Source organism: Ailuropoda melanoleuca, chromosome 11 (genome assembly GCF_002007445.2).
Source record: "Ailuropoda melanoleuca isolate Jingjing chromosome 11, ASM200744v2, whole genome shotgun sequence".
NCBI classification, from domain to species: Eukaryota; Metazoa; Chordata; class Mammalia; order Carnivora; family Ursidae; genus Ailuropoda; species Ailuropoda melanoleuca.
In genome coordinates this window covers 21,684,045-21,709,777 of record NC_048228.1, presented here as the reverse complement: position 1 = coordinate 21,709,777, position 25,733 = coordinate 21,684,045, and the positions used below count along the sequence as shown (strand labels likewise).

At 40.6% G+C, this 25,733-nt stretch overlaps 1 protein-coding gene across 1 annotated transcript in view; it reads left to right on the top strand.

Annotated features, from left to right (window-relative positions):
* Positions 1–531: 531 nt before the first annotated feature.
* Positions 532–25,733, top strand: part of ENPEP (glutamyl aminopeptidase) — an 87,650-nt gene continuing 62,448 nt past the window's right edge. Inside the window, exons 1-3 of the mRNA XM_002917514.4 lie at positions 532–1,432; positions 13,674–13,815; positions 15,847–15,978. Coding sequence (XP_002917560.1) covers positions 804–1,432; positions 13,674–13,815; positions 15,847–15,978 — 903 coding nt within the window. The 5' untranslated portion in view covers positions 532–803. The remainder of the gene's footprint in view (positions 1,433–13,673; positions 13,816–15,846; positions 15,979–25,733) is intronic.

The window sequence follows — 25,733 nt, the reverse complement described above, 5'->3', positions numbered from 1 at the left end:
TTCACGACTGCTTTGGCTAATTTCACGTTCCCTGCCTCTTCCATCCAGCATTTACCCAACTGATTCAGTCACTTGCTATGCTTTACTAATCCGGCAATTCAACAAATATTTACTGAGTACCTAAGGGGTCCTTGAATTTATGTATCCCTTTGCACATCCAACTCCAGGATATGACTTTGGTAAAGGCAGAGCCTGAATGTTTATGTAAAATGAGGGGGAAAAACCGAAAAGAAAACACTTGGCTTCTTTAGCGAGCTACCTGATGAAACAGCTGAAATCCAAGAAGCCCTTTGGTTAAGAGAGAGAGAGCGTGTGAGCACAACAGGAAGAAGCCCAGTGGCAAAGGTTGAGTTTTTCTATCGCTAGCTCACTTCTTTCCCTGAACCCTCTCTCCCTGAAAGCTGCTGACAGGACTTTGGCAGGGGCTCATCCTCCCGCTCTCTGATAAGCTAAGCCCTATTTTATATTTAACTCAGTCCTGCGCAGGAGGGGCGGGGTGGGGATGCGTCCTTTATAAGGGGAGCTGTGACAGTGTTCTGGGCAGTCCTCTTCCCGGGGCTCAGCCTCCCCTCTCGAGCCCTTATCCCACCCCCTTATTTCCGCGTCCATCCTTGAGTGGCTGGTGGGGAACGTGAGCGGAGAGGAAAGACGCAGGGAGCCGGAGAAGGGTGTGGGAAAAACGCAAACAGGCTGCCAAGCCAGGGAATTCCTCCCACTTTGAAAAGGAAGTCAGCTGACTTTAGTTAGTTAGTTGGTTAAATTTAACATCCTTTTATGTGTAGTATTTGACTTTGGAAACAAAAATGAACTTTGCGGAGGGAGAGGACGCCAAGAGATACTGCATTAAAACCAAACATGTGGCCATAATCTGTGCGGTGGTGGTGGGGGTAGGATTAATAGTAGGACTTTCCGTGGGCTTGACCAGGTCCAGCAGCTCCACCGGGGACGGCGGGCAGGGCCCAGCTCCGGCTCCTTCCCAGGTTCCTTCCCCTGAGGGCCCTCCGGAGGACCAGGGGGTCTGCCCTGCCAGCGAAGATGAAAGTGGAGACTGGAAAGACTTCAGGCTGCCGGACTTCATCAGCCCCGTGCACTACGACTTGGAGGTGAAGCCCCTGCTGGAGGAGGACACGTACACAGGCAGCGTGACCATCTCCATCAACGTGAGCGCGCCCACCCGGTACCTGTGGCTGCACCTGCGGGAGACCAGGATCACCCAGCTCCCCGAGCTCAAGAGGTCCTCCGGGGAGCAGGTGGAAGTCAGGCGGTGCTTCGAGTACAAAAAGCAGGAGTATGTGGTGATGGAGGCAGGAGAAGAGCTTGCAGGCAGCAGTGGAGAGGGCGCCTACCTCCTGACTATGAAGTTCGCCGGCTGGCTGAACGGCTCGCTCGTGGGATTTTATAGAACGACGTACGAGGAGAACGGACAAATCAAGTAAATATTCATTTTTGCTTTATTTACCCGCAGCTCACGTATTTGTTTTCCATTTCTCCCCCCTTTCCTTTTCACTTTCCACCTTTTAATTGTTTCGTCGGTCTGATTACCTAAACTTGGTTTCAATTCTGCCTGTTCACCTGGGAAACGGAAACTCCTGCCCTGTGATATTTTCAAAGCCTATCAGAAAACTGAAAAGTACAGAGTGAGTTTCGTGGAGTCCAAAGAATCAGTTTAAGTCTTTAATTTCATCAGGAAAAAAATCACAATGTACCACATCCTGTCAGAACGCAGAAACTGCTTGCAGAAACTACCTCCAATTTTAAAATCCACGTGTTTGGTAAAATTCATGGCCTCGGTCTTGGGCTATATGACAATGATTTAAAAGTGAACTTTTAAAAATACACTGCACTAAATTTAAGTGAAAGTCAGTAAACGTCAATTATAATTTTGAATATTTTATTGGAGAAGGGATGTTGAAAGGGTATGTAAAGTCCACAGAATTGTATTTGTGTCTTTAGGAAGGAAGGCAGGAGCCTGTCTTTATCTAGTATGGCCAGAACCATGTTCCACACATAAGCTTTTAATAACCACTCATTGAGTTCACACATTAGTGGCAGCACACGGATGACTCTTTGGGCTTATTGTCCATCATGCAACAAGCAACGTTAATGCTAAGCTTTTTGCAACATAATGATATATTAAGTAATTAAGGATATAAAGATATATCAAGTAATTAATATATGTATTTTTGCATTTCTGAGTCTAGCAAAGATGGTTACTTGCTGTGGCCATCAATCAGATGCTATTACTAGAACTATGTTAAGGGCATAAATTCTCTCAATGAATTAAAAAAAAACCTTCACTCTGTGAGTGTGGGCCTTGCATGAGGAAGGAAGGCTATACTGAGGCATCACTGAACTTGAAACTGCTTTGACCTTTGCTTATGTGGATGCTTGACAGGCAAATCATTAAGAAACCTTAGTGTCGGGGGACCTGGGTGGCTCAGTCGTTAAGCGTCTGCCTTTGGCTCAGGACGTGATCCTGGCGTTCTGGGATCGAGCCCCACATCAGGCTCCTCAGCTGGGAGCCTGCTTCTTCCTCTCCCACTCCCCCTGCTTGTGTTCCCTCTCTCACTGCTTGTCTATCTCTGTCAAATAAATAAATAAAATCTTAAAAAAAAAAGAAAAGAAAAGGAACCTTAGTGTCACAGTTCAGAAATATGAGTCTGGGGCCAGGCCATTGCATATCCCTTCTCTATGTTATTTTAAGCATCTTGCAGAGCAAAGTAAAGCTTTTGGTCAAAATTCTTCCTATTGTTTCTCAGAGGGACCCAGGGACTAAAATGAAATGTTTCAGTATCCTTATATTACTGTGGGATACACTAATAAATTGAATAGAAATGGTAGTTTGAAAAAAATATTTGAAGGGACCATGTTCATAGATTGTATCTTAGTATCACTAGCAGTAAAACAAGCTTCTTTATTGTGGACATATTTTTTCCTGTTTATAAAAATTAAAAATAATGACAGCATGGAAAATTATAAAGAAGGAAAATCAAAAGAAACTATAAAGAGAAACTTCACATCCAGTGGTAACTTTGGTTACATGTTAATGAATATTTTTTTAGGCAATCAAATTATAATTATATAATGTCCATGTATCTATGTGCCTTTTTGACTTCATATAAGCATTTCCTCTCATTCTTCCATATTTTCAAGAATCTGATTTTAAAAGGCTATGCATGAATGCACTGCTATTTTTTAAGACCTATTTCCTAATACTGGATATTTAAATTGCTTTCAGTATTTATTACAGTAAAAGAGTCAGAAAAGAACATAGTTGTAAGTAAACCTTTAAGTATGTATCTGTTTATTTCATGTTAGGATACATTCAATAAAATAGAATTGCTGGGTCAAAGAGTACAAATATATCAAGAAACTTGTAACATTCATTTTGTTTACTTCATAAATAACACACATTCACTCCAGAAAACTTGGAAAACAGAGAAAATTGTTATCACTGAATAGTCATTATCAATATTTAACAGATATTCTTTCAGTATTTTTTCTGAAGACAGATAAAGATGGGTACATCTTTATCTAAGATAAAATCTGTATCTAAATACAGATTATGTTGCACACTGTATTGTGTAACACGTTTGTAGAATATGTCAACCCTCGAACATGGCTTGGTAGATGATTTCGTGGATGCACGATAGTCTAGCGTATGGATATAATGCACTTTATTCCACTTTTCCATTAAATTGGGGCATTTAAGTTTCTCCTACTTTTTTTTACCTTTTTTATAAACACCCATAAAAATATAATAGCATCCTTATCAAATATGTATAACATTTTCTAATAATTCTGTAGGAAAATTCATAGGCAATCGGTCCACACTGTATATGTGTGGGTGCCTACACCTGTGTGTATGTATACACATGTATACGTATATATAACATGTGCAGGTCCTGTGTGTGTCTCCAAACTGACTTTCAATAATATATCTCAAATTACGTTCCCACAAATAATGAATAAAAGTGCCTATTTCTTGAGCCCAATTTGGGAGGGGAAGGCATTATGTTTGGAAGAATATCCACCTTCAGGAGATTCTAGAAATTCATTAGTTGAGTTGAAAACAAGTCAAAACTTTCAAGTGATTATTGCTAAGACTTTAAAATTGTTTCTTGGGTTGAGAAAACAATAGAAACTTCATTTGAGTAAAACCACCAAAATATTATAAAAATTCTATGCACTACAGGAAGGCCAAAAAATATGGAACAAGATTCCATTAGTAAGTTTCTCTTATGGACTTCATAAGTTTAAGAAAGCATTATATTCTAAAATATATATTATTCATTTGACTCTGGATTATTTTACTGTACCAGTAAGTTTTACCATAAAATATATACTTGAGAGCTGATATCCCGAAACTCAGCTGTCGTAATTGTTGGCCAGCAAATACCAAGTTAGAGCAAGACTGGTGAGAGAGGAGGGCTCATGTGGGTTGTCCTGGAGGACGGGTAATGCTGAGCTCGTCTGCTCTTCTTGGTAGCAGTTGAGGCTCTCACGTTACCCAGGAGGTTGCTGGTTCTGCTGTCTACGTGGTTTTGGAAAATTTCTGGCACATACTCAGTAACCTCATTTAGGCTAAATGGAACGCTTTTTGTTTTTCTTGTTATGAAATATTTCAAGCATAAAAGGAGAGTCCATTGTTCTTGTTTTTTTCTTCCCCCCAAGCCCATGAGTAACATTTTGAGCATGTGGGCCTATGGGGGTTCTCACCCACAGCGCCCACAGAACGAAGCAGGAGTGAGTTCACTGGAAGCAGCACTGTTCTTTCATTTTATATAGCGAGCTGCATAATATCTGATGCTGATACATTTTAAAATGCCATCATAGCAATACATTTTTAAGCATGCAGTCAAATTATATCTTCTGACTCTTCTGTCTTACTGTAAAATTTAGCGCCAGGGCTGAATATTGGCAGTTGCATATTGTCATTGGGATCTTATTGCTGCGACCACAATGCAAACTAAACATGAGTATGCTCAGTAGTAACCAAAGTTACTTGATTTCTGCAAATACAACCAGGACTTGAACGTGAACTTCACAGAGAGGAGTCAACCCTCTGGGCTTCTTTCCCTCAAAATTCAGAGGCAAGAGGAGAGTTGGAGAAGAAGGTAGAGCCAGTTTAGAGCTCCATGGCCATGATATCCATATCATCTTGCTGAAGACCGGCTTGTAGTGAGGCTTAGGAGAAGAAAGTTTGAGAAACTTAGAAGTCACTTTTCCTACTCTGACCTGTTCCTTATGATTGGAAAAAGCCACTTTTAAAAGGATTGGAAACTTTGGAGTGTCTTGCTGCCCACGTCACCAATACGCTCCACACTGTCACTGGGTTATGTAGCGTTTCCAGTTGCTCTCTTCCCAAGCAGAGTTCCCCTCTACTCACATCTCCAAAGTGCATTTTCTTTTCTCCAAGGACCAGCATTTTCTTGTCAGCATTTAAACTACCTTTACCGCATTTCCCAACTTGCTGTCCCACAGAGTTCTAGTCGCGTAGGATATTAATAGCAATTGCCAGAAAAAAAAAAAAAAAGCAGGGGAGGGATTCTGTGGCCAAATTAGTTTGGCAATAATAGTAATACAAAAATGATGTGTTTTTTTTTTTAATAATGGGACTTCTCAAAGACTTTTATATAATAACATCCATTATGAGCCTCTAGGGACTGCCATGAATCTCTGGAGTATGTGGTTTCCCAGCTGTGTCAGACTGTGGAACCTTCCGTAGTTGGGAGTTGGGCTGTCCCTCTCTTATTCACTAGCTAACACAGTGAATACACATTTTCACATAGCCTCTCTCAGGACTAATGTCTTCTGGCACATGCTGGGACGTCCTGCAGAGCCCCAGCTCTTTTCCCATTGAGGAGTCCAGTTTCCACCGATATCATCTCTATCTTCCCACTCTGTCAGGATGCACATTTTTCCTTGGTTCCTTTTCTCCCCATCTCATTGACTGGAAAAGCAATTGATAAAATCTTTTTTTTTTTTTTTTGGACTTGGGAATGCAGTCTTCATATTTTAGGGACTGAGAATCATTGGAATTAACAAGAATTACAACAAGAGTTTACAAGAGGGACAAATGGTTTCTAGTTTGGGTTTTCTGGGTGTTTACAGCATTGCTAGGATTGAAGCTGAATTCTGATATAATGGTGGGATTGCAAAAGGCAAAAGCAAGTAAGAACATAAAAGAAGGTAAAAAAGCAAAGGCACTAAGTCAGAAAAGCAGTGTGCAGAGAAGAAATTATTTTGTAGGAGAGGTTTATATGAAGAGGCTACTAGAGAAAACTCTGGAAAGCCTTTAGGGGAAAAGAAAGGAAGGATAGCTAATGGCAGGCATGTAGGAAAAATTAAGTGGTGACTATGTAGGTGGACGGTGAAGGAAAGAGCTAAATCCGTGTGTGGGTATTTGGGAGATCGTGCAGTGATCCGAGGAAGAGGAGATGGGGATCAGGTAGGACAGTGATTTCAGGACAGACAGAAGAGGACACAATGGAGAAAATAAGAGGTAACATGGTCAGGATTTGCAGACTAACCATGGGAAAGGGGTGAGTTAGTTATGGATATAGAATGTCCCGGATATCAGATCTGATAGCTCACACATTTACCCTGATACTGGAAATAGAAGAGAAGAACCAAGTTTAGGAGGGAAGGTCATGAGTTTGTTGTCAGATGCCTCTCAGGCATCCAGGAGGACATGTCCAGTAAGCGTTTGGATAACTAAGTGTGAAGCACAAGGTTAGGGCTTGATTAGGAAAGATTAGGAGTTAAGTGGAAACACGGCGGGAAAGAAACCAGTGAGATGGTCTTAGTTAAGTCTGCGGGGGTATATTCTTACATGCAGGGATATGTATACTCATTTGTGGATTTAATCTTGAAATTTCAGTTGTATGTCAGTTTATTCATTATATTCTCAGATTGATATGTTGAGTTATCCATATACCCATTATCAATAAAGAATAGATTTTTTTGGTCTTATTACTTGTTGCAGGAAGCATGGTAATTTCTTTTATTTTGGAAGCAAGGAAACAAACGGAAACTTTACTTGACCTTGAACGGCTTCAACGTAGAAAAAAGCAACTGGGAAATAAATTTAAATAATTAACTGGTTCATTCAAACCACCATAAAAATATGCTGGAGTCTGGAGGCGCCTGGGTGGTTCAGTCGGTTAAGAGTCCAACTTTTGATTTTGGCTCAGGTCATGATCTCAGCGTCCTGGGATCGAGCTCCATGTCGGGCTCCCTGCTCAAGGAGTCTGCTCCTCCCTCTCTGTCTGCCCCTCCCTGAGCTCACATGCACTCTCTCTCTCTCTAAAATAAATAAATCCTTAAAAAAACATGCTAGAGTCTGAATAATCTAGATGGCTTGTCTTGCACTAATCAGCTCCCTTGCTTCCTTCTGGAACCCTTTCCTTAGTCTGCACAGACTCGTAGCAGTTGTGGCTGCCTCCCCTGCATCAGATGGCCTTTGTTTAAGGTTTTCACCCAGACCTTGTCCTTTATTTTGCTGGTTTAAGTGACTGAATTGCTGCACATAGCCAGAGCGTCTTCATTGGAAACAGTGTGCCCGATGATTTATGAGGTAATCAAGTAATTCTTTTTAAAGTTGTTTCAGAGTGAACTGGTCTGTGGCTTGCACCCTCAACTCCTCTTTCTCCAGCTTTCTATAAAGTCACCTTGAACTGCTGCACTCAGAGAAGTCGGAGGGATTTCTTCCCTTTTGTAAATTAAGAAGCTACACAGAATTGTATTTTTAATGTGCTGGGTCTAGTCAGTGACTTATTAACATGACATAGAGGGGCCCCTATGGAAAAACGGTTTAGCTCAGCACATTTGCCTGGGATTATAATTATTCAGAACAGGCTCTGGAGTCACTCCTGAACATACTGTGCTCTCAGCCAGGCTTTTTCCATTAATTTGCAGCACAACGCATCTGATACTAAAAAGAAGTTTTAATCAACCACAGAAAACCTCCCCGAAGAAGTTATGATCTAAAATTGTTTTGCATCTCAAACACCTTGTTTTAAAATTTGCAAACATTTGGAAAACTTCAGTAACTTTGGAATTTAGCATATAGACAGGGGCTTTTGAGTTACACAGGAGTTCATGAGAAAAAATACCAAGTTACCATTGAAAGATATTGTGATATTGCCTGAGTGCTTTTCTCCAGCACAGATACTCGTGTTTAATGGATGAATTTTGAAGTCTGTTCTTGTGGAAAGTGCATTCACAGAAAGCATAGTTAACCTTCTGGAGTTAAAGAAAATAGATGAGGCGTATCCTAATCCTATCATGTAAATGTGAAGGAAATTTCAAATATATTACTAGTGATCTACCCCCACATAACGCTGTGAAAAGGCCAGATGTACTTTGGTAACCCGGTTTGACAGATCAGGGCACTAAGAATCAGTATGTTTTGCGACAGGCACAAGATCACACGTTAAAGGGCTGAAGTAGGATTGGAATCTAGGAATTTTTACTCTTAGAAGAGGGTTTTCCCTGGGGTGCCTGGATTAAGCGTCCAACTCCTGATCTCGGCTCAGGTCACGATCTTGGGATCCCAGGATTGAGCCCCGCATTGGGCTCCCTGCTCAGCGGGGAGTCTGCTTCTTCCTCTGCCCCTCACCCCCATTCATGCACTCTCTCTCTCAGATAAATGAATAAAATCTTAAAAAAAGAAAAAAGAAGAAAAGAGTTTTCCCCTGAAATCATATTGGCTCTTCACCCTTAAAAAAGAAAACGGGACATATTTGGTAGCCCTTCTGGTGGCGGAATGCCCCTTTACCTACATCACTTCACCTATATCGATCAGTGTGACTGAGCTGGACTTGGTGTGATTTACGTTCACCGACAGACCACCGAGATGGACCAAACGCATGACACAGAGATACCAAGGCTGCGGTGTTCCATTTCCAAAGGCAGGTTCCGAGATGCTCTAATTGAGGGAGGCAACTTTTGTACACCGTGAAGCACAACCTCCTTTAAAGAGAGAAGGTGAGGAACGACTGACCGTTGCCTCTGTCGGGCGCTTGGGGGTATGAACTCGAGCTCGGAGCAGAAACTGAAACAGAGCCTTTGGAACCCTACCAATGGCTATTGCTTAGGCAAGTGGAATCCCACTCCCTCCTCACCCTGACCCCCCACCCTCTCTCTCCCTCTCTCATGCGTGAGCAAGCACACGTACACACACACACTCTCTCTCTCTCTTTCTCTCTCCTATTCCCAAATTAGTCAGCTGGCTTGTTTCTGAAGTGTAACTAAGCTGAAACATTCTTGCTGAGAGTGATTTTTCCTTTTCTTCTGCCCCTGGAAGAAATCAGAAGCCCGAAGAATTCAGAAGAAAAGGCAGCTGACTAAACGTGGGGCTGGAGCTTGGTGGAGCTTATTGTAAAACCGTAGTACCCTGGGAAAGTGTGCAGGCTTCTTTATGTCCTGATGTTTTCGCAATTCTCTACAGTCCGCACAATGTTAGAAACTTCAATTGAGGGGTGCCTGGGTGGCTCAGTCGTTAAGCGTCTGCCTTCGGCTCAGGACGTGATCCCGGTGTTGTGGNTTTCGCAATTCTCTACAGTCCGCACAATGTTAGAAACTTCAATTGAGGGGCGCCTGGGTGGCTCAGTCGTTAAGCGTCTGCCTTCGGCTCAGGGCGTGATCCTGGAGTTCTGGGATTGAGCCCCGCATCAGGCTCTTCCCATGGGAGCCTGCTTCTTCCTCTCCCACTCCCTCTGCTTGTGCTCCCTCTCTCGCTGGCTGTCTCTATCTCTGTCAAATAAATAAATAAAATCTTAAAAAAAAAAAAAAGAAACTTCAATTGACTAAGCTGTTACCATCACAAAAACTAATCAGTAATGACTCTATGGAAGAGTAAATTCTTGAGGCTTCTCTGGATAAGTTATCTTGAAAGAATTTCAAACTTAGAGAAAAATGACAAGAATAGTACAAAGAACTCCTAGAAACATTTTACTCAGATTCACCATTGTTAACATTTTATCCTATTTCTCTTCTCACGCCATGCCTCTCTTTGTCTCTCTCTCCATTGAGAGTATTTGACACCTTAATTCCCTTTACATCTTAACATTCAGTATATATTTCTGAAGTATAGGGACATTCTCCAACGTGACCCAGTGCTGATCTCTTATCAGCAGCTTACTTATTTCTCATCAGATCAGCTAATTCCTTATCAGCTTACTGATTTCTTATCAAAATCAGAAAATTTAACATTGATACCATACAATTACCTAATCCACAGTCATAATCAAATTTCATCAGTTAACCCAAAGATGTCCTTCTGAGCTATTTTTTTCTCAGTCCAGGATTGTCTGGATTCATGCATTGCATTTAAGGTTATGCCTTTTTTAGATTCCTTCAAACTGGAATAGTCCCTTAGCCTTTCTTTGCCTTTCACAACCTTGCTATTTTTTTAATAATATTTTTTATTATATTATGTTAGTCACCATACAGTACGTCCCTAGTTTTTGATGTAAAGTTCCATGATTCATTACTTCCGTATAACACCCAGTGCTCCATGCAGTACGCTCCCTCCTTCATACCCATCACCGGCAACCTTGCTATTTTTGAAGAGCACAGGCCAGTTATTTGGAGAATGTCCCTCAATTTTAGTTTATCTGACTTTCCTCACGACTTAAAAATGCGAGTTAAGCAGTTTTTGTCAGGAAGTTCACAGAAGTGGCACGGTGTCCCTCTCAGGAAATCCTATCAGGAGACAGATAATGTTGGTCCGTACTGTGATTAGCGATCCTGCAGTTGATCGCGTCGGTGGTGCCCGACGGTTTCTCCGCTGTCAAGTCACAGCTTTTCTCCGTGTAAGTGATTTTCAGAGTGATTCTTTGAAACCATTCAGATACCCCTTTCTTCATCACACTGTCACTCTCTTGGTATCCACTGATGATTTTTCTCTTAAAATCACTAATGGGCAATCTACTGTAAACAAAACAAAACAAAACCCAGCTTCCCCCCCCTCCCCAATATGTATCTCGGAGTAAGGATCCATGGATTGTTATTTTAGTCAATGGGTTATAATTTCGTTATTTATTTTGACATTCTAATTCCCCCAGATTGGACCAGGGGTAGTCCACTCAAGAAGGCTTGTGTGTCCTTTGACCTGTTCCAATGATTCTTTGAGAACTTCCTTCCTTTGGAGCAAAGCAAGATGTTCCAGGATCATCTTGGACTTTTCCTGACTCATCACTGGAATCGGCCATTTCTTTAAGGAGTCTGGTTCCTTTCAGTGGGGAGTGGTATTTACAAATCATCATCTGAGAGCTAGCTGTGCCCATTTGTGACAAGCTGGTCAGTGCTCCTAGTTCTGCTCAGCAGACAGAACTAGGAAATATGTGTCTCAGTCTGGATTTTTATAGCCATCTACCAATATCTACACAAAAAATCGTCGAATTTACACCAAACCCGCAATTGCAATTCAATATCAAGGGTACATTCTAGTCTTTCCCCTTTACAGATGGTAACTCTCTTCCCCAACAGTGAGAAGCCTGCCTTTCATTATCCTCATTTGCTTTCTCATTTGCTCAAGCCTAGAATACAGAAAAGGTTGTTTCTGAATTGCTAACTGTACTACCGCAAAATACAACTCACTTGCTAGAACTTAATGTTCATTTACAATTATTTTTCGGTAAAATTTATACATGTTAAACACACAGATCTAATGGACACAATTCAATGAATTTTGACAAATGCATACGTATGTTAAACACACAGATCTAATGGACACAATTCAATGAATTTTGACAAATGCATACGTCTTTGTTACCCACATCCCTTATGAGATACAGATTTTTTTTTTTCAATCATCCCAGCAAGTTCCCTCCCTCAGTCAGCTGTCTCCCAAAAGACAACTACTTTCTGGTTTTAATTCTTACAGATGAAGTTTCTTGGCTGAACTTTTACCAAGTAATTTTTATATCTAGAGGCTTTTTAAAAAGAAAGTCAAAAATATTTTAATTTCTTGTAGGTGGATGTTGACCAATGGCATATTATTTCTTAGGTAAATGAATTTATATAATACATCCTTGAACCAAAATAAAATGCAGACTCTTACCATGGCACCTGCTGACCAGCCAAATTCTTTTTTGGCCCCAGTCCCTCTGGTTCACTGGACTTCATCCACCTTGGACACCTTTCAGGTCCTCAACCACATCAAGTTCTTTTCCGCTCCAGCAACTGGGCTGCTAGAACACATTTTTCTTATGCTTACCCTGTTTGGCTTTTTCTCATCATTCAGATCTCACCAAACCATTACTTACTCCAAGAGATTATCCCTGACTATTTTACCTAATGGTGCTCACATTTTTTCCTAGATTATTCTCTGTTTCTTCCCCTGTTTTATTTTCCATATACCTCTTATCACTCTCCTGATGTGTTTATTTAGTCTTTGTTATTCCCTCAGCCCCTAGAATAATGCCTGGCAAATATGTTTGTGTGTGCGGTATGGGGACGGGGGAAGGGTATGGAAGGAAAGGGTTCAATAAATATTGGATGAAGGAAAGATCTAATGATTTAGCTTGGTATTTTTTTTGACATACCCGAAGGACAAAATATTTTCCTTACCCAAATTGTTAATGAACATGTCAGCATTGCTTTCTTTGTTTGCTGCTGCAAATTCCTCCTTTCTTTTCTAATTTTTACTTTGCTTACTCTTCTAATGACCAAATATACAATATCTTACTGTGATATAAGTATGTGTAAAAATATTTTTTCTTTGAGTTTTTTGAGCAGTTACTCAGAAAAAAATATTATTTCCACTTTGAAATGATGGAAACATTAAACATTAACATTTTAATTTACACAGGCGTTTGTCTAGTTAGAGCCATAAAAAAATGCTGTCTCTTTTCAAAAGCAGGCTTTCAGCCTGGCCAAAGGTTGTTTCACCTGGGAGATTACTCAGAGCACTGCGTTTACGTGGAAAGGCAATTGGAGTTTGTCCCTGCTGCAACATAAGTAAGAAAGAATGTGCCATGAGGGACAGGAGCTGGGGATTCTGGAAGATACTCCTCTGCTCCGTGACAGGACACAGCTGTTCCCTCTCACAAGGACAATTAGAAACAAGTCCTTGAGTTTGGCATTGTGTTTATCTACTTGTTGCTTGATGGCTTTCGGGTGGGAAGAGTGATAGCTCGTAACTGGATTTATTTTTGCTTATCTACAGTTCACAGATTTTTAGTTATGGCACCAAAAAATCAAATGATTCATATAAAAGATCTGAAGCAGTTTCCAGATACTCATTTATTTGTTCACCTGAAAATTCCAGGAAAGACTTGGACAAGTATTTGATTGTTTTCTGGATGGAAGATCATTTTAAGGAATGCAGCATAATTATATAGTAGTTATAATTATATGCAGTTGTAATCACACAGTTGCCTTTTGTAAAGGAATAGAAACACAGGGGTGGGTGCGTGGGTGGCTCAGTCAGTGAAGCGTCTACCTTCGGCTCAGGTCATGATCCCAGGGTCCCGGGATCGAGCCCCACATCCAGCTCTCTGCTCAGTGGGGAGCCTGCTTCTCCCTCTCCCTCTGCCACTTTGCCTACTTGTTCTCTCTGTCGCTCTGTCAAATAAATAAATAAAGTCCTAAAAAAAAAAAAAAAAGAAACACGGGCTGTCAGAAGAGGCGACATGTATTTTGTTTGTGTGTTTGTTTCTAAGGAGCATAGCGGCCACTGATCACGAACCAACAGATGCCAGAAAATCCTTCCCTTGCTTTGATGAGCCCAACAAAAAGGCAACTTACACAATATCCATCGTCCACCCCAAAGAATATCAGGCGGTTTCAAATATGCCAGTGGAGGTAAGTACTTAAAAAATTTGTTTGTGTGTATGCAGATCGTCTTTTTACAATATCAGGTAAGTTATCTTCTTTTGCTATGAGAGAACCCACTGAATTCTAAAATTAAATGTGCTCTCATAGTTCATTTAGAGGCTTGAAAACACATTTTGGCAATCTCTTTTCATTGAGTCCTCAAAGTCTTTCACCTAACATATCGTAGGTCAAAAAGCCATGGTTGGGCTCTAAACAAGAATGAATACAGTAGACACCACTCAGCTGGGCTCTGCTTAACTGGAAGGATGCCCTAGTTAGGACGGATGAATGACAAGCTCAATGAATTAGAGACTTAAAGATTTTCCTGGGCCCGGTCACTGTTCTTGGTTTTCAGTTGAATATAAGCCCAGTGTTTAAGATAGAGCTACTGCAAAAAAACCCCAAACCATCACTTAACTATTGGAGTACAGAAGCCAACTCCAGGAAAGCCCATACCCATAGATTTTCTAGTAAACAAGTAGTCCTCATGAAACGCTGACAAAAAAATAGGCTCCAGTAAGTTCTGTCTATAATTACTGGTGTAAGACTTTTTCACGTTACCACTCCTCAGCCACAGAATGGGTAACGCAGCTAAAGTGTCATTACCTAAAGTTGAGGGTTATTGTACCTTCTACGTATAATAAATGCACATATATTCACATGTAAAAAGGTCGGGCTCATCCTTAAATATAATTGTCATCTACCTAATACCAGAAAAACACCCTGCCTACATTATATCTCCCATCTTTCTGATCCACTATCTGAAATGTCATCATTGAAATTCATCCCTTTTAATGATAATTATTCCTCCAAATAGCAAGAGCAAAATAAAACAAATCAAAGTTTTAAGAGGGTTAAAAAATAAATTGTCGTCAGCCATCTGGGCCTCACAATGTGAATTCGTTTATCGATTTGTTTTCTTCTGGTGTTGGTCACCTGACCCATGGAGTTTTGACTGGAGAAGAAAGAGGGGAGGATACACTTCAAGTCTGACCCACTAATCTAGAAGACTGGATCAGGGTAAAAGGCCCTTTGAATGTTCTGTCTGGAAGGAGGAGGGCAGGTGGGAAGGGAGAGGATGCGAACCTCACCAGCCTCTGCTTAGACCTCCCAGATGACCTTTGCATTTTGCAGAGAATATTTCCTCACCCATCACTCATTCCAGACAATAGTCCCAGAAGAGGGAGAAATTCTGGGTCTTTGGGAGGTCAAAACTGACACTGCCCATTCTTGCTGTAGAGTAACTTTCTCTCCCAAAACTGGCACTTGCGGCTGGCTTGTCAAGGAGCATCGATTCTAGTCCAGCCTTCCTCAACGTAATCCCCTGTGAAGGCTTCCCAGCATCCCCCAGTGGGGACTTACTGGGAGGCTGCAGGGCCCGTGGAAGTTGTTAAACAATGGTAGCAGGAGTCGGGCAAGTATCCATGCATGGAGTAGGACCGGTGATTGGCAGCGGGGAAGGCGAAGCTGGCACGGGCAGCAAACTGGACAGGTGGAATCGGTAGTGACATCAAGGAATGAAATCCTTCTCTCTGGCCTTGGTAAGCAGGGCAGTGACTTTAGTGATGATACCTTGGCTCTTTGATGGGAGACCCCAGTGATGGAAAAGAGAACCCAACATCCCGCTGTACCTGTACGGCGGCTGCCCTCCCGCGTCCCTATCTGCTCCGCTCTTCCTGAGTGCGTGAACGTTTTCTTCATTGATGGAGCCGGTCTCCCCTCATATACCATGGTCAGGATCGTGTATTCAACGTAGAAAGACAAATTCCTACATCACAAAGTTGTATCTTTCCCTGGGAAACCTCACACGATGTATAGTTGAATCATTCTTTCACAGGACGAAAAATAAATGCTTTTTCCTTCAGTCTTTTTCTTATATCGCCATTCAGGGGTAAAAAGAAATGTTATCCCTAAGCTCTGACAAACCGGACTGAAAAGCCAGGGTTGGAGAAATCATTTGTTTGTCTTGTACATGATTGATCTTTTGATAAACAAAAGATTATCTTTTGTTTCCACTAGAAAGAGGAGTCGGTGGATGATAAATGGAATCGAACAACTTTCGAGAAGTCTGTCCCCATGAGCACCTACCTGGTGTGCTTCGCTGTACATCAATTCGACCGCGTTGAGAGGATATCAAAGCGAGGAATACCTGTGAGTTCCATTATATTTTTAAAAATTTCCTACCTATGCATTTGTGATTAATTTTCTATGTTTTTTGAATAGTTTTTCTCCTCATGTAACAGATTGGGAAAGCCCATTAGTTCTCAGCATCCGTGAGCAATGTAGGACATCATAAGCTAAAAGGACGCATGTGAAAAATAGACATGACCAACATAGGAATGACTAGTTTTGGATTATTTTAAAAGGAAAATTCACTATAAAAAGAAAGCGAGCTCCTAAGTACATCAGCACAAGTATATTAAAATATCTGAGCATGCCCAGTTTCGTGAAGTGATTGAATATGTGTGGGTGGCGTCCTGGATGGAGACCAGAGAGGGAGGAAGAGGCCACAGGAAGATGAGTTTTCAATGCCATTCCTATACGTAATTCAAAATAAGACAACAACAAAGTGTCTAAAAAATAGTTTTAAAAGTGTAAGAGATTAAAAAAAATGAAAACTATTTAAAATCAAAATGCTCAGGGTGCTGGGGGGTGGCTCAGTCAGTTAAGTGTCTGCCTTCAGCTCAGGTCCTGATCCCAGGGTCCTGGGATGGAGGGTCCTGGTTCAAGGCCCGAGGACCGGCTCTCTGCTCAGTGGGGAGTCTGCTTCTCCCTCTGCCCCTCCCCTTGTTCATGCTCTCTCTCTCTCTCAAATAAATAAATACAACCTTGGAAAATAAAATGAAATAAATAAAATTAACATGACCAGTTCAATAATTTTCTTTTGAAAACACAAATACTTTTACCTAATTAGTCTTCTCATTTTGGAGTCTCCCATTTTCCTCCTGCCCTAAACACTTGCTTAATCTGTCTTTTGGTTAGCCCACCTCTGTGCTATAGAATATAACTTTCTAAGGGAAACAATCATCACTCCTATTTTACAGATGAGAGAATTGGAATTTAATATGTGTAAGTAATTTGCTCAAGATCACCCGCGTGGCAAGTGGTGGGGACTCAGATTCTTTCCAAATACCGTACCCTGCTAAACCTTCTGAAATATGATATTCTAAAAATACCTTTACTTTTTTACCAATCACTGGAAGGAAGGGATGAATTCCTGTATTTCCTGTGAGACTACCTCCCGAGGACATTTGCCTTAATGTTGGCTAGTAGGAGTCGAGCGTGTTTACTACCCTGCTGCCTGTACTGTGTCCGATTATAGCGAATGGGGGAAAGTCCTGAGACCTTTTCAAAGGGGCTATATATCATGATGACTTCGGTCGTCCCTTACCACATGTGTTGCTTTGATGTGACCTTCAGTCATGGTAGAGCACTGCCGGGGGCTAATAGATGATATTAGATGTAAAAAAGAAATGCCGCTGGAAAGAGGAGATTGTGTTTCTGCGCTGTGCTGAACGTCACTGCTGGCGCTCCTCCCTCATTGTACGGAGGGGAAAGCATTAGCCCGGCTTCTGCTCTCTTCCCGTCTCATATCAGTCAAAGAATTTTCATCTGAAGGTGCTTTCTTCATGCCCCACAGTTCAGTCGCATGAATGTCTTTCATGATGTGCAAGTGTTTTCCACATCAATTTTTAAACATGATGCTTATGTTTGGGACAAGTTTTTTATTTTGGGTAGAAACGCCAAGGCAAACAGAAAGCTTAAACAATTCACTAATGATGACATAATTTCCTAAATAAACACCATGCAACCAACCAAGCAGCAAAAGGACAGGGTACTTGGAGTTATTTCCCACAGTGACAGGGAGTTTGCATTTCCAATGTGACCCTATCACCTGGTCCTCTGACCAAGGACACTTATTTGTAAGGTGGTGACACTGGCTGGTTGAGTCATTAGAGCCTGTACCAGTTAGTTAGCTGAGCTCCAGTGATGGATTTTATTTAAGGGTTTGGATGACATAATGGAAAATATAATTTGGCAAAAGATCCCAATGTCCTTTCAGTGTAAATGTTTCTTAGCTATCAGAGCTGAGCACGTAACATCCTATCGTAAATTTGGTGAAGTTTTCACCATTTGGGTGGGAAATGAATATTGTCATAATATATTGCTTTCGATCATCTATTTGATCAGAGAGGAACAGAAAGCCACAATCTTTTTGGACACTTCTCAGAGACTCTGGGTCAGGGGAAGTCAGTGAAAGTGAGCCATGGAGCTTAGCAAAATAGATGGCCTTCTCTCTACCACGTCTACAGAAGACAGGCAAGCAGATTTTGCCCTCCTGCAAAACCTGGTAGGGCTATTTTCTACAAAAGGTGAATAGACCCTTAGAAAACTTTTAAGGCATCTAATGTGAATGTCAATTTATGGTAAATTCTGCCTCATTGGCATTTGAGAGGTTCCCTGCCTGGCTTTTCCTACCCACTCCCTCTAAATTGAAAGCTAACAGTTAGCACTCAAGCACAGACGCCCCAGTACAGTTTCCCACTCCGGAAAGAATTACAGGGAAACCAACCTACTTAAATCTACCTAAATGTGACATCCGCAGGAACGCGGACCAGCCTCAGTGCTGCATTCTTGGAGCTGAACAGACAACTTAAGATAAACAGGTGTGTGCGGAAAGCAACATAAAGGAGAAAATCCAAGACAAACAAAAACACAGTGGGGGCAAACAGTAATAATTGGGTAAAGTAAAGAGAATTAAAAAAAAAAGCCATAAAAAATTAAACTTTCTCACGCATACAACCTTCAATTATTGCCCTCAGAGATTCAAGAAGATATGATCACGATAAAATAGAAAGCTATGAGCAAACAATCAGAAATCAGTAGCCAGAGTTTAAAAACATGATCTCCAAAGCATAACCTGGCCCCACCCCCCCGGACCCTGCTACCAAGTACCAATTAGCCTATGGCTTCAGTTCTGCCCACTGCTCTGTTTTTTATCAAGTCCATGGAGATTTTATTTAGAGTCCTAGTATGTCTTGTGGGTTTTCCATTTTTACGTTGCATCTGTCATTCCTGTATGTGGGGCCATCTCCCATCTTCAAGTTTGTACCATCTTGACCCAAAGTTCCTGTATTTCTATTTCAGTTTAAAAAAAGAAAAGAAAAGAAAAGAAACTGGGTAGTTTTTCTGTAAGACAACACTTTCAATAGAAATTTCGTGAAACAAAAGACCATTCTTTTTTTTTTTTTTTTGGATTTTATGTATTTATTTTAAAGAGAGAGAGAGAGAGTGTGCACAGCAAGGGGAGGGACAGAAAGAGAGGGAGGGGGACAAGCGGACTCCCTGGGAGTCCGACTCGGGGCTTGATCCCAGGACCCTGAGATCAGACACTTACTTAACTGACAACCACCCAGGTGCCCCCAAAGACCATTCTTATTCACTTTGCTTCTGACAGTATTATTCTGGTACATTAATCATTTGCTCTTCACACTCAGATTATACTGTCCAATCAAGAATCGGTAGTACCCTGATTGAAGTCTCTTGGGGGTGTTGGGCATTCTGGCAGTAGTTCCTTTGTATCAGTAGACATGGAATCCAGCCCTGTGTTCTTCTTGCTTACCTGAGGTTGCACAGCGGGTATTAGTAGTTGAACCATTCATTATGCTTAAAATGTCCTTGTTGCTCATGAGAAAAAATTAGATTAGAGGACTCATCCCAAAAAATTGTGAAGAAGAAAGGTAACTGAGTTTGAAAGGTAGCTCAAAAGACTTTAAAGTTTAACTCTGCATATTTCCTTTTTTGTACATTATTTGCATTGTATTTTGATTCGGTCCTGAAAAAAAAAAAACAGAATAACTTGAAGGGTTACTCCAAGTAATTTAGCAACAATTGAGGCCAGCCATTGATGGAAAGACTTAACTCTGTTGATAAGAAATATCCTGAGGCCTTTTTCAGGTTTTGTTGATTGTTTAAGGGTTTTAAAGTAAATAAAATTTTCAGGTACTTATCCAAAGAAAATGAAAACGGGAACTCGAAAAGATATATGCACACCTATGTTCATTGCAGCTATATTTACAGTAGCCAAGATATGGAAACAACTTAAGTGTCCATTGATGGATAAATGGATAATCACACACACACACACACACACACACACACACACACACTGGAATATTATTCAGCCATTAAAGAACGAAATCTTGCCATTTGTGACAACATAGGTGGGTCTTAAGTGCTAAGTGAAATAAGTCAGACAGAGAAAGACAAATACTGTGTGAGTTCACTTACATGTGGAAACTAAAAAAACTAACAAAACAAAAATAAAAATAAACCCAAAAAACAGGTTCATAGGTACAGAGAACATATTGGTGGTTGCCAGAGGTGGGGTGTGGGGGGGGTGGTACAATGGGTGAAGGGGGTCAGAAGATACAAACTTCCAGTTATAAAATAAATAAGTTATGGGGATGAAAAAATAAAATTAAAGAAAATAAATGAAATCACTGAATTCTACTCAAGAAAAACAAAAATTTAAAAATCTGATCGGTACAAAATGTGGAGATTATATGACTTCCCAGTTAAATGAATTAACTCCTGAATTATCAATAAAATGCACTTGTATTTTTTTATAGGAGTCAGATTATGGGAAATAACGTCCTTGAAAAAATTTCATTAACCTGATAGGTTAGTTCAAAGTTTTCCATTGAGCTATATTGCATTCTGTTTTCAAATCCAGAACAACATGGATTATGAATATATTTTTCAGTTTTAAAATTTATAGCTTAATACATATAAATTATAGAAAATTTGGACCAAAAAAAGCAGGTAGAAAAAGGAAAAATCACCCATATTACCATATATAAAATCATTCTAAGTTATTAGCTTTGTGAAGTACATTTGACCTATAACCTCAGTAATTTTGCCAGAATTTTCAGTTTTGCACTGGTCTTCCAGGAATCAAATTCAGGGCAAGTTATATGGTAAGGGTGATCCTGTTTCTGAGAAACAGTAAGTTCTAATTAAGGCTTGGATTTCTTTGGACATTTGACCTCTGTCTTTTGTAGAGAAGGGTGTGCAAAAAGGAGCAGATACCTTGCTGGAGATTATTTCAACTCTAGTCATATTCTCCTTGGCTTCCATGATCAGGGGGAGGAAGTTGAGGGGACTGCTCAGTAAGAGAGTTCTGGTATTACCCGCTGAATTAGGTTTATAGTATAACCATATTGATTTGATTAATTTGGTAAGAGAGATTATACTGTGCTTGCTTGAATAGTTGCACTGGAATTATACCTTTGAATGAATCCTTCCTACCTGCCTATGTCTTCTTACTTGCTTCTGGCTTGGTCCATTATTTGTCCAGATTGGAAAGATTGGTTGAGGGCAGGAAACAGGTGTATTGTGGGGCTTTTTTGGTTTTTTTTAATAAGCTTTTTTTTTAGAGCAATTTTTGTTTTTCTGCCATGGATTTTAATTTATGCATTCCCTTATATGGAAATAGTCTTATTAGAAATAAGTTCCATTGTTTTAATACTCAGATATGTTTTTAAACTTATTTTGAAATAATTTTAGATTTACAGGGATTGCAAAGATACAACAGAGTCCCTATGTGACATTCACCCAAGTTTCGCCAAAGTTAACATCTTACAAAACCATTTATCATGCATTCATCAAAACTAAGAAATGAGTTTTGTACAAAACTATTAACTAGACTACAGACTTTCTTTGAATTTCATTAGTTTTTCCACTAATGTGCTTTTTCTGTTCCAGGATCCAATAGACGATACCACATTAGTCATGATGTCTCCTTAATTTTGTCCAGTCTGTGGCATTTTCTCAGTCCTTCCTTTTTTTAAACGATATGGATACTTCCGAAAAGTACTGGTCAGATATTTTGTACAACGTCCGTCAAGTTGAGTCTGTCTGATGTTTTCTCATGATTAGAGTGGGGTTTTGGATTTGGAGGAAAAATACCACAGAGATAAGATACCCCTCTCACTAGATCATATCTGAGGTACATGCTATCAACACAACTTATTACTGGTGAGGCTAATTTCAATCACTGGGTTAAAGTGATGTCTGGTAGGTTTCTGTAGTATAAATTACTGTTTTTCTTTTCCATGTTCTATCTGTTATAAGCGATCACTAAGTACAGCCCACCCCCAAGAGGAAAGCAATTAAGCCCCACTTCCTGGAGGAAAGACTATCAGAGAATTTACGGAGATACAGCCACCTCAGTGATGAATAAATATTTATAGGGAGAGATAACTAAAGGTTATGAGCCTATCCTAGTTCTCCCTAAGGCTTTGACCACTCATTGTTACGAGCTTTTTAAAAAGATGTCATTTCTTTACTGGAAGGGCTATTCTTAAATTCGTGGCTCTTAACCTTCCCGAAAAGAATGTATTCAATTCAGGAAGCCATAGAGGATCGCTAATGATTCGTATTCTATATTTAAATTTACAACAACGTAAACATAATATTAATTTAAAAATACATAAAATTCTATGAGGTAAGTTAGGCTTTTTAAATGTTTGGCTTTTGTTCTAAAAAAAAAAATTCTACTGCGGTAATAATAATCATCAAGCCTCAAACAACTTCAGTTTTGACTTAAATGAAAAGTAAGTTTCGAACAAACCCTTCGTGTAACCCTTGGAACGCTGCTGAGCTGTTTCTCAAACAGTACCTCCCAGCAGCCGAGGTCTAAACTCAGACTCTGGCCACATTTGAACCTACAAAGCCATGGCAGAAAATAGTCCTTAGTCACCCACGATTCGAGCCAGGGCTTCGCATATTTATGATAATTTGTCTGTGGGGACGGGGCAAGCTCAAATGTAGGAGGAATACACCACATTGCTGGGATCAGGCAGCCTAAACAAAACTTGAAAAATATCTATTGTATCACTACTCCTTTCTGCCAAGTATTCTTCTGCCACGACTCTGCCTACTTCTGGAAGAACATTTGGAGGAATATAAACTCACACAATTAAACACATTGATGGCATGTGTAGTAACACCATCTATGTACCTTTAGTACACGTTTCTGGACTTAAAAATGATAGAGACTTGTTTTTCTCTTTCTCATCTTGGCCCCGCCAGCAATGGTAACGAAACAACCAGTCAGGTTGTTATGAGCTTTTTAAAAAGGTTGTTTAAGTAGCCTTTCTTGAGCCCCAACCATGTGCACAGGGAGGACGCGAGCCCCGAAAGGAATGAAAGATGCTAAGATAACTGTGCTTCAGTTGAGATGTGAAACAGATGGTTACCACTGCCCAGTGTCACGCAAGTGGGTTTTCAGGTCTTTGCTGGTCATGCTATCTCTTTCAATGCCAAAGACCTCACCTTGAGTTTTAGGGGCTCCGCGGAGGTCCAGGGCCCTGTGAAGGGGTATGTCTATTTGGAGCAGTTCAGATAAGACTCTTTAAAACCTCAAGAGATGAACTGGTGCTAAACCTGTGAAATGATTGACAGCAGAAAGGCAGGCTGTTGCTGATAGGTCAAGTATATGTAATTTAGAAAATATAAATAATAGAGAAGCTGTTACGAGTAATGCTGGGACAAGAGGTGTACACAGATAAGCAAGAGACTTACATTCCTGGGCCATTCCTCAGCAAACCTGGATGGCGCGCCCACCTTTATCGATAGAAAACACTCAACAGACAGACAAGGACAGTAGGACACGAAGTCAGAGCACCGCTGACCTATAGCACTCCCAGGTGGTGGTGGGAACCCTGCAGGCATTGGCTGGGCTTCTAACCAGGGCAGTGGTGACAATGGTGGCTTGCAGTCGGCTCAGGCTGATGCCTCTCTGTTCAGAGGGTCTTTCTGTGCTCAGTGCCTTCACCTCTGACCCTAACGTGCCCTCCCACGGTCTTGACCCATCAGCCTCACTACCCCTCTCTTGGTGCAGGTAATTCTCATGTAGCTTTTTTGAGGGAGAGCTCGACCTTCCTCCAGGGTTCTCTTTCCAATCTATTGTTACAGCATAAATTCTGCAGTTTGCTTTTTCCTTGGCCTTCTGCTTTTATTTCCAAAAGCCTTTCTGACCAGGCTTTGGCACATCGAAAGGTTTTGGCTTTCACATTTATTGTGTGGGCATGAAAAGTCTGTTTTGGCAGTCAAACACTTTTTACTTGTTTTTCTCCCTGTATTGCCCTAATGTCCCTAATGGTAATGTGGCTATCACTCACATATAAGGAAGTTCAGACAAAGATAATCAGTTCAGACAAAGGAAAGGTTAATAATTCAATGTATTATCTGCAATGATACCAGTGTTCTCGATGGGACGCATTAAACTCTTCCAGGTCAAGCACTGCCATATGCACTAGCTTATTCAACGCTCCCAGAAACCCCATGAGCTAGGGGCTGTGGTTATCTTGAATTTGCAACCAGAGAAAGCCAGGTTTCACTCTTAGAGTAGAGAGGAGACAGGATGATACAGTAAAAACCACCAACTGGATCCTTAGTTTCACTCAACTTCTTGGAAAATGCATGTCACTGTTCACAAAGAGAACAAGAACAGTGAGAAAACTATCCTGGTAACTGAAAAAACCAAACCCAAACCCCAAATAAACCTCGAAGAATGTTGGGATGGTAGTTGAGTGACTTGTGTTGCCTTTGGAGGCGAAGATGAACACATCTTTACTCTTGCAAATAAAGCAAGAATGTCAACTACCCAGTGGATGTGGGGACAGTGAGCCAGCTCTGGTAATTTCAGGGATGCTCTTTCAGTACTTGGCCTTTAAATTCTTGGATCTTTCTACTGTTTTTCACATCTAAGAAAAGATGGCTCGAGATGTGTGCCTAAGAGAACACCAAAACTAGCAATGCTTTTGGAATAATAAAGGAAGAAAGTAGGCATAATTTCTCTTTCTGTTTTCCTTTTTTTAAATGATGTTAGGTAGACAGGCTTGGATTTACTGCATAACTGCATATTTTGCTTTACTTGAGGGTTTTGAATCAGGTCTTAAGTTCAGCAAGTATGCTTCATTTGAATTCCTCACAAACTTTTTTTTTAAATAATTTTTATTTTGTTATGTTAGTCACCACACAGTACATCCCACAAACTTTTTTTTTAAGATTTTATTTATTTATTTGAGAGAGAGACAGAGGGAGTGAGCAAGAGCACTGAGCGTGGGGGGAAGAGGGTGAGGGAGAAGGAGAAGCAGACTCCCTGCTTAGCAGGAAGCCCAACGTGGGGCTCGATCCCAGGACCCTGAAATCATGACCTGAGCTGAAGGCAGATGTTTAACCGACTGAGCCACCCAGGTGACCCCTCACAAACTTTTTTTAAAAAAGACTTCTTTTTAAGAACAGTTTTAGGTTTACAGTTAAGTTGAAGGGAAGATACAAAGATTTTACCTATACCCCCTGCCCCTACATAGGCACAACCTCCCCCATTATCACTACCACTGCCCCAAATAGTACTTTTTTTTTTCACCAAAGATGAACTTACTTGACACGTCATAGTATTCAAAGTCTGTAGTTTACCTTCGGGTTTGCTCTTGGTGTTATATTTCTATGGATTTGGACAAATGTATGGTGATAGATATCTATTACCTCTTATTAGATATTACATGATACAGAGTACTTTCACTGCCATAAACATCCTCTGTGCTCCACGTATTCATCTTCCTTCCTCCACCTCCCAACCTCTAGCAACTACTGATCTCTTTATTGTCTCCATAGTTTTGCCTCTTCCTAAATTAACGAGGCCTTTTCAGAATGGCTCTTTCAGTTAGTAATGTGTATTTAAGGTTTCACCCTGTCTTTTCAGAGCTTTATAGCTCATTTCTTTTTAGCACTGAATAATATTCCATTGTCTGGATGTACCACAGTTTATCCATTACCTATTGAAGGACATCTTGGTTTCTACCAAGCAATGGGAATTGTGAGTAAAGCTGCTGTAA